At 33.7% G+C, this 9,398-nt stretch overlaps 2 protein-coding genes across 4 annotated transcripts; both read left to right on the top strand.

The window, feature by feature from the left end:
- Positions 1-1,966: 1,966 nt before the first annotated feature.
- LOC18052633 (probable protein phosphatase 2C 52) lies at positions 1,967-6,357 on the top strand. Of its 3 annotated transcripts, none has more exons than XM_024191588.1 (6): positions 1,967-2,117; positions 3,369-3,869; positions 3,951-4,298; positions 4,383-4,500; positions 4,579-4,802; positions 5,713-6,357. In XM_024191588.1, exons 2-6 carry the CDS (start codon positions 3,618-3,620, stop codon positions 6,181-6,183), a joined length of 1,413 nt encoding a protein of 470 aa, XP_024047356.1. In that variant the 5' UTR covers positions 1,967-2,117; positions 3,369-3,617; the 3' UTR covers positions 6,184-6,357. The 3 variants fall into 3 exon arrangements, with proteins under 3 accessions (XP_024047356.1, XP_024047357.1, XP_006447330.1); XM_024191589.1 differs by lacking the exon at positions 1,967-2,117 and adding an exon at positions 2,603-2,878; XM_006447267.2 differs by lacking the exon at positions 1,967-2,117 and adding an exon at positions 2,603-2,882.
- Positions 6,358-8,044: 1,687 nt separating this feature from the next.
- On the top strand, positions 8,045-8,737 carry LOC18052632 (putative cell wall protein). Its single transcript, XM_024191831.1, has one exon. The coding sequence runs from the start codon at positions 8,090-8,092 to the stop codon at positions 8,438-8,440; it is 351 nt and encodes a 116-aa protein (XP_024047599.1). The 5' UTR covers positions 8,045-8,089; the 3' UTR covers positions 8,441-8,737.
- Positions 8,738-9,398: the final 661 nt, after the last annotated feature.

Genomic DNA, 9,398 nt, shown 5'->3' with positions numbered 1-9,398 from the left:
AATTACAATTTTATCCTTATGTACAGAATTATAATTTGTAATTAAAAAATTAATAAAAAATATATTTGGAAAATAAAATAAATATTTTATTATATTTATAAATTAATAATAATTACTAATATTCTTAATTATGTAAATCATAATTTGTTATTAATTTAAATTTAAATTATGTGAATAAAAATTATTAATAATAGCAACACAAATGAAATATTATTATTGATAATATAGTACAAAATTAATATTTTTTTAGAATAAAATATTTATTATTATTAATTAAATAAATAATTAATATTTATTAAAATTAATGTTTAATAATTTAAAATAATATTTATTTATTTTTATTTTATTAAATTTAATAAAATAAATATGATATAATTATTATTTTTAATAAATAGATATTATTTATTTTATTAAATATGATATTATTTATTTTATTAAATATGATATTATTTATTTTATTAAATATTATTTATTTATTTATTTTTATAAGGATAAAATGGGAAGAGGGGGGAGTGGATTCCCACTTCCACCTCTCCCCATGGGAGTGGGAATCTCACTCCCCACTCCAAAATTAGGTGGGACCCACAGATTTCCACTCTCACTCCTCCCTTTTTAAAGATAATTAAACACTGGAGTGGGAGGAATTCACACTCCACACTCCACACTCCACACTTCCACTCCAGAAAGTAAACACTGCCTTAATGGTTATGATTCATTATACATTAACATAATACCCATTAACACTCAGATTTTATGGCCAAATTTCTATTGGATTTTGTTGAACTCAATGGATGATAATTATTGACGTTAATTTTCTATATAGTAAGTTTAAATATCCATTTTTTTCTTAAGCAATGTTTTAGATTGATGTTCAATAATTATACTCACCGGTAATAAATTATATTATGGATATTTTTGTATTAAATAATTTTATTAGAATAAGAGTGTTTAGAGTAATTTAATTTTTTTTTAATGTACTTGCTCAACAGTTGCGAACCAATTTATCTTTCACCTTTTCTTTGCAAATGTTTATTTTTTAACTTAAAAATTACATAATTATTTTCATTAAAAAATGAAAGGTTATTAATATTTAATTTAACAAATTTTTAATTGACCATCTGGGGGGGGGATGTCAACCTAAAAGTTTGATTTTAATTTTACTTATCCTCACTTTTTTTTACATAAGTATGCATTAGCAAATGAATAGAATAATATGTTATTAATTTCAAAAAAATAAATTAAAAAGTTATATCATATGCCAATTCAGGGGCGGATTCACCTTAGGACCAGAGTCCCCACTGAAATTTTTTTTTAATAATTAATTTAGTTTTCTTAAAATTCTCAATAATTTTTTCTAAAGCCTCCACTAATTTATAGTCAAGCCTACAATACATAGTTATACTTAAATTCTCACACTCATAATTTTTTAAATTCAAATAAAAAAAGATGGGATTTGCAAACTAAAATCAAACCCATAAATATTAATATTAATTTAATTTTTAGACAGCCCACAAACTCATTAATAATTTTTTTTATTAATCTTACTTTTCTAATTCCACTACTAATCCAACGCCCATAAAAATTTCCTAAACATCTATTTATTTTGGTTGTTTACATAGAAAAAATTTTTATTTAATAATATTAATAATGAAGTTATAATACAATGTATCAATGTATGAAAACTCGTATTTTCAACATATGCTGAAGTATTATAAATCTTTTAAATTTATATTTTTATTACTTTTTAAAAAAATTTTATGTTAGTGTTGAATAAGCCCGGGTAAATTACTATGCTGTCTCCGCCACTGTATGTCATAGTAAAAACTAAAAATTAATTATTCACAAAGGGAATAAGATAAAAATAAAAAAAGAACTCTAACACTGTAACAAGTAACACGTCAGTTCATGTCTGAGTGAAGAACAATTGACGCGCCTTGCATTAACTTGAAACGGGACACTTTTTTACTGTCTCTCAGTCACTCAGTCACTCACTTTCTCTCTCTCTCTGCTTTTGCAATTAATGCACAGGCACCCAACCTTCTCCTCACTTTACACAACATCCCTCTGTTTCTCACAGCTCTCTCTCTCTTCTGATCCCAACATTACTAAGCTCAAAGGTACCCTCATTACTATGTTCAAGTTTCAACTTTAAAGTTTGAAGCTTTTTTTTTTTTAACATGTATGTATGGACGCTAGAGTCTTTATTTTAACTAAATTTTGCTGCAACAACATCAAGTGGGTTACGTTTAGTGGGCACACAGTGAGTTTAAAGTCTCTAGCCTCATTCTGTTTTTGGCCCGCCGGGGGGGGGGGGGGGTGGGGGTTGGGGCTGGGTGTGGTTTGTTGTGTTTTGAATTTTGATAATTACGTAATGTTTACTTGATCTTTTCTTTGTTCTCTTTTATTTGACAATATATCATCATACCTTTCCTTCGTCTTTTTCTGCTTTCCGTTTTTTGCTTTTACCTGGATCTCCTTATCAAACTTTGAACACATTCTCTTTTCCTTCTCTCTATGTCTCTGTCTTGTTAAAACAGTTTTTTTTTTAATTAACTCTGTTTTATTCCTGAGAAAATCAATACCATATATATATATAATATTTTTTTCCTTTACATGGGTTTGTATCATAATTGACATTCTGAAATTTTCCGGGCTTACTTTTCTTTCTTTCTTCTTTTTTTCCCCTTCAAAATCAGCCCAACTATGAGAGTTTGATACATGATTCTGTGATTCATTGCTTTTTTCCAGTATTTTCTCAGCAACCAAACAGAAAAATTGCAGGTTTAGTCTTTCTATTGGTTTCTGTGAGGTTGTGCTTCGGTTGTTGTGATAGATAGTTTTGATCTCTTCTTTTGGGTTCTCTTGGTGACTGAGGAAAGTAGGTAAAACTTATATGTTCCTTTTGATATTGTGATTCTACTTCTTATTCTTTTTTTTTTCTTGAAAATTTTCTCTTTTGTTGGTCAATTTGGTTTTGTAAGCATTTTTTACTTTGTTCTGTGGTTTTTTTTGTGTATAATTGGAGGACATCATTCATCTTTTAATTATATTTAAATATAGGACAGGCTTCTTTCTTTGGTTTTTATGTTTCTCGTATACTTGTTTTCCTGTCTTTATTCATTTTTTCTAATGTTGTTTGTTGATTAAATTACTTGAAATCACACCTTTTAATTTGGGTCAATGTGAATCCTGTTCAATGACAAACAATTAGGACAGCCTTTCAAGTATATTCTATTCCAATGTCACATGGAAGAATCTTTTTTATTTGTTCTACTTGCTGAGTTTTCTCTACATGCAGCCATTTCTGGGGTTCTATGACATTATATCATAAACAATTCCATTAACTGGCATCTCCTTGGTTTTTTCAGCTGGTTTTGTTATCGATTACTGTTACCTCCCATGGGTTATGTTTGACCAAGATCAATTAGACCGCTTGTTTTCTATATTGAGGCTGTAAAGTGGCTTGTGGTCTCATGTTTCGGAATCTTTAGAGTGGATTATCATTTGCTTGGTTGACTGTTCCTGTAACTACTGAATCTCAAGTGAGATCTGTTCTGCCGAAAGGAAGAAACTTGTGCCTTAGTTACTTTAGATGTCTTCATTTTTGGGCTGAGGAAATGGGGGGTTGTGTCTCAACTAGTAGCCGGAGTACTTGTAGTAGCAGAAGCAATGGAGAGACTGTCTCACCCATATATGGATGTTGTGGGCAAAAGAGAACTAAGAGGACGTTCTCGGATCATGTTATTACCATGCATAATTTACCATCGGTGCCCCACAGGATTTTCATGAATGGAAAAAGCCGAACCTCTTGCATATTCACTCAGCAGGGTCGCAAGGGAATAAATCAGGATGCCATGATTGTGTGGGAAGTAAGTTTCATTTCTTTACAATGAATTTAGCTTTTGCTGTCTTGGAGATTATTTCTTTATCTGAGCTTTGAATTGCTGTAGGATTTCATGTCAGAAGATGTAACTTTCTGTGGTGTCTTCGATGGACACGGTCCACATGGCCATCTTGTTGCACGCAGAGTGAGGGATGCTTTGCCAATTAAACTACTTTCGTTCCTGCTTGCTTCTCAGTCGAGGCAAAATGGACCAGGTAAAACATGTTTTAATGGGAATACAAAGAAACTAGAAGCTGGAGATTCTGAGAAGGATGGGCCAGCTGAGGATAAATCAAATTCATTATGGAGAGAAGCATATCTGAAGGCGTACAAGTCCATGGACAAAGAGCTCAAATCTCATCCCAACTTAGACTGCTTCTGCAGCGGTAGCACAGCTGTGACTATAGTGAAGCAGGTATGGCAGGGAGCACTGCACAGTCTTCATCTCCAATTTGGTTAGCTTTCTTCTAAGTTTTTATCTTCATTTTGTGATTTCAAGGGATCCAATCTTTTCATGGGATATATTGGGGATTCTCGGGCGGTTATGGGATCTAAGGACAGCAATGATTCCATGGTGGCAATTCAGTTGACTGTTGATCTAAAGCCTGATTTGCCAAGTATGCCTTTCACTTACAGATATTTGTCCTTGTTCTCTTTTGCCTGAATCAAATTTATGTAAATCTGAACATTCATAGGGGAAGCTGAGAGGATTAAAAGATGTAAAGGGAGAGTCTTTGCATTGCAAGATGAGCCTGAAGTACCCAGAGTCTGGTTGCCTTTTGATGATGCTCCTGGGCTAGCAATGGCTCGAGCTTTTGGAGATTTTTGTTTGAAGGAATATGGGGTGATATCGATACCTGAATTTTCTCATCGCCTCCTTACAGATAGAGATCAGTTCATTGTTCTTGCTTCAGATGGTGTAAGTTTTTCACCCATCTAATTTACTTAATGGAAAATTTGTGCTGCTTCTCTGATACACATGGCTGAGATACAAACTTATTTTTGGATGGGAATATATACAAAACGAAGAAAAAGAAAAAAATCTACACGGCATATAAACAATGAAATGGAATTAGGTGCTTGAACCTCTATGTGTGCATATGAAGTAAGAATAAAGTTGTAGGTGAAAGACAAAAGTGATGGTACAGAGTTGAACTTTTAAAATACAGTAACAAAAATAAAAGGCACATTTTAGCATTATATAAACGTTTTGATAAACTGAAGGCTGAACAAAAACTTCCTTCATGTTTTGTCGAACAATTGATATGATTGATCATATTAAATTGATGTCTTTAGGTTCAATCTGAGAAATATATGAAATGCCCTTTTTTGTGTTTTCAACTTGGTCATAGTTATGGTCTTATGTATATTGATGGACTTATAAAGGCAGTGCTGTTCAATTTCCTATGAGGATGCAAACAGGCCAACCTATTTACACTCTTTCTGTCCCTTAGTATTGGTCAGAAGGTTGGAAGAGGATCTGTCATGCATGCACCGAATGCTGTGCTGAGGCTTCTGGGAAAAGATAATTCAGTTGGGTTAATTTATAATCAATTTTCTGAGGCTAGAGATTTTTATGAAGAGGAAAATTGGATACATAGGATAAAGTCTCTTCCCTTTGGGCTGTCTGGTAAGAGTTCCAATAACAGATAAAATTAGTGGATTGAACAACAGTTGATGCCACCACAGAATCTCATTGTATTGAAATGACGTTGTGTGCAGGAGTCTGTCATTAGGTGTTCCATTTTAGAATATATTTTGTTGTATTGTAAAGTAATAGCTATAAGATGGTTCAGTCTTTTCCGCACATTTAAATTATGTTGCTGCAGGTTTGGGATGTATTGAGCAATGAAGAAGTGGTGGAGATTGTATCCTCAGCTCCAACCCGGTCATCAGCTGCTAGAATCCTGGTGGATGCAGCTGCTCGTGAATGGAAACTCAAATATCCTACTTCAAAGATGGATGATTGTGCAGTGGTTTGCTTATTTTTAGATGGGAAAATGGACTCGGAGTCTGACTATGAAGAGCAAGGCTTTTCTTCTGCAACTATTCAAAGCAATCACTCTGGTAATGCAATTGAATCAGATGATGGCCAGAAGTCTGAGCCATCTTTGCAAAGAAACTTTACAGTTCGATCATCAGATGAAAGTGACACCTATGGAAGACTAGTAGTCGAGGATGATGGGAATGGTGAAACATTTCCAAGTGAAGATCAGAATTGGTCAGGTTTGGAAGGTGTCACGCGAGTAAACTCACTTGTCCAACTTCCTAGATTTTCCGAGGAAAGGCCAAACCCATAAACTTTATTTTCATTGTAATGTCAATTATCATGGTATTAAAGCCTCATTAATCCAAGGAAAAGTGAAAAAGAAAAATGGATTAGTTTGCATAATGTCAAAATGGGTTTGTGCGATTGCCTCTGGCATTTTGTATTGTTTTATTGCACACTAAATCTAATGGGATTGCTATTTGTCAAGGAAAGTGAAGTGTATCAGTGTAGTTGTGTTGATATTGTTCGTATGAAAAATTTCTCTGTTTGCACTTATTAGATAATTACACAGCAAAATGTGAAGTAATGAAGAGCATGTTTGAATATAACAATCTCGATCTTAAGCTATGATCAAAGTCAATTTTGCCATGATTATGCATCCAACCAAAAGGGAAACAAGTCAACGCTATATGCATACACGAATAGAGATTTGATTCTGTCGGTGAATCTGAAATGAGATTCTGTTATTTATGTTGTGGCATGCTCATATGGGCACATCCAATTTTGGTCAAAGTAATCAATTTGAACCCAAATTTATTTGCTTAAATTCAACCTGCTGGCTCAATGGACAATGGGTCACCCCTCAATTAGATAGAATTGGTAGATTAGCACAAACAGGAGAAGAAAATGACATATCATTCATTAGCCGGGACCATGACATCAGTAGCTAGTCAATCTATGTTTTTCTACTAATCATTAACGAATAATTTTCTATCGAGAAATCTTTTAAATTACCGCACACTATAAGATAAAATATATTATATTAAAATATGTGTTCCTTTTGTTTTTTAATTTATCACTTATTTTGTTGAAGTAAGGTATTCCTTACTAGATAATGATTCAATACATAAATATCATATCTTTCTAAGTTATTAAAAACACTTAATTCTATAAATCCGGATTTTTAATCTTGAGAAAGCGTGTGGCTTGCATCTTCTTTGTTTGAGTCATGTTTGATATTGTAATTTAAGATTTTGATAAACACTTTTTGTTATAGTTTAGATGCTAAACAAGTTTTATCTCACACTATATGATTAAAAAAAAAAATTTCTTTCCTATTTTATTAAAATTATTAGTTAAGAATAATATTTATCAGACCGTATCAAAATGTCACTTTTAAACTATGCAACCTAAATAACAAAAAGTTCCAGTCTCTTCAATTAAACTGACGTTAGAACTAGCCACTCGGCCTTGGGCCGAGTGGTCAGGGCTGCTGTCCTCTAAGTTGGAGGGCAGCAGTTCGAACCCCCACAAATGTATTATGGGAGTATTTCCTTTCTCAATTAAAAATTGAGTAAAGGTAGTCTATTTCCTTACCCAAGAGTGAGGAGTAGATATCCTTGAATATTTGTGAGGGTTAAAATCTGAGCAGAACTCTATTAGCATTGATGTAAGTTGGTCCCAATAATAGTCTGATTTATAAATATCAGTTATAGTCTCATTTAATATGAGTTGTAGTTTGAGCATTAGCCTCATGTAATCAAAAAAAAAAAAAAAAAAACTGACGTTAGAACTGTTACAATGATTTTTGCCCCTGGATTCTCTACTCCATTGAAAGATTTGGATAGTGTTAGGTGCCTTGTGCCTTGCGCCACGTTTAGGCTTACTTTATTAGCCGTTACTCTTGCTGTGAAGAGCAAAATATAAATTGCCAGTAATTAATATCCCTTGTTACTTAGATATCGTCTATCATAAAATATGTATCATAAATCGCCGAAAGAAGTTGATCAAAACCAAACACCGTAGTAATGACAAAAAATTCTCTTTCTTCTGCTCTGAACTCTCTACAGTCTACAACTTGCTATGCAAGTGTACGCATTAGTTTCTTAACTCGCCGCCAAAAGTTCACCAACTCACCAAAAACCTGTACTATAAGAAGAGCCATTTTCTTGACATATTCTTCATCAACAAGCCGAGTTAGCTCATCTTCTCTTACAATGGCTTACAAGAACGGTTCTTCTCTCCTTGCTAAAGTTTTCATCCTCAGCATTCTGCTTGCAATAGCCGGGCAAGCATTGGCTGGACGTGGCAACCTGAAAGTAGCCAGGAGTGAAGACATGAAACAGCCTGAGTGGCTGCTTAAGTCCGATCACAGTCTGCTCATTCCTGGAATTGGGAGGGTGCTATGGCCACCAGGTTTCGGAACAGCTCACAGTCCATACACTGGCAGCACTGGAGGAACAGGAGCAAGTGGCGGTCATATTCCAGGTGGCGATGATACGTTTGACCCGAACCCTGGCACTGAGGTTCCAGGTCCTGGCAGCGTAGGCAGTGTTCCTGGAAATTAATGCTCTCACCGTTAAGCTTCTTCGAGCTGTTTTGTCAATAAATTGTTGTGCTCATATTCTGTCACTTCTACTAAGGCTTTATATTTCAGTAATATTTATAGTCCTCTGTTGTAATGAAGTCTGAGATCTATTAGGCTTCAAAATAATAAGTATGCTAGATGTAAGAGGTACCAGCTAGCTAGCTATTTAATGAACTGAGGTCTTCTTCCTCAGTAGTATTATGTGAAAGTATTTTGCAATTCTATGATTCAAATGGGTCTATGTCATATTCAAGTCTGCATGCATGCTCAATTTATACACCCAGCGTCAAAATGAGAGCAAGAGAGTTGAAAGATATTCAATTTCTATAGTACATTAAAGAAAAGTACATATCTAGAAGCAGCACACCTACACAACAAATGCCTAACCAACATCTGCATAATGGAGCATAAATCTTGTGGCTCCACCTTGCACTAGTATAACCAAAACCATGAGACTAGGAGCAGACATTATTCCTTATCCTTTAAATAATTAAAGTGAAAACATTCTATTGATACTATCAGTCCGCATTCAATAGAACAAAAGCCTAAAACAATGTTGTCAAAGAGAGCTGGAAAAGTTTGAGTCACTCCATAAACACTTTTCTTGATGAGTATTCTTTCAAAACTTAATTCTTAAGCCAATATAAATCAGGAGTTCATCAATCAGTATAAGCGAAAGTTCTAATTTCATAAAGCAAGTATTTTTCAGTCAAAGTGGCTTATTTATTGAAAATAGGAAACAGTTAAATTGTAGAGAGTATTACACAAAACAGGTGGTCTTCACTTAAAAGGAAACAAAGACAGATGCTAAATTGCATATCAAATGAAATGTAGAGGAATGTCCTTCAAAGATGCTAATACCTGAACATATAAGCCTATAATGCTTAAGCAACTTACAATTATTCTGCATTTGTTTAATAACTACCACACAAGGCCGC

The sequence above is a fragment of the Citrus clementina genome, unplaced genomic scaffold (genome assembly GCF_000493195.1).
Source record: "Citrus clementina cultivar Clemenules unplaced genomic scaffold, Citrus_clementina_v1.0 scaffold_2, whole genome shotgun sequence".
Classification (NCBI taxonomy): domain Eukaryota; kingdom Viridiplantae; phylum Streptophyta; class Magnoliopsida; order Sapindales; family Rutaceae; genus Citrus; species Citrus x clementina.
The sequence above is the reverse complement of the archived record's forward strand: the minus strand, read 5'-3'. Positions and strand labels throughout refer to the sequence as shown.

Bases quoted from the DNA above. Each gene is read 5' to 3' on its own strand.
- LOC18052633 (XM_024191588.1), top strand. From the start codon at position 3,618: ATGGGGGGTTGTGTCTCAACTAGTAGCCGGAGTACTTGTAGTAGCAGA. The intron at 3,870-3,950 runs GTAAGTTTCATT...GAATTGCTGTAG, and splicing joins ATGCCATGATTGTGTGGGAA to GATTTCATGTCAGAAGATGT. The intron at 4,299-4,382 runs GTATGGCAGGGA...TGTGATTTCAAG, and splicing joins CTGTGACTATAGTGAAGCAG to GGATCCAATCTTTTCATGGG.
- LOC18052632 (XM_024191831.1), top strand. From the start codon at position 8,090: ATGGCTTACAAGAACGGTTCTTCTCTCCTTGCTAAAGTTTTCATCCTC.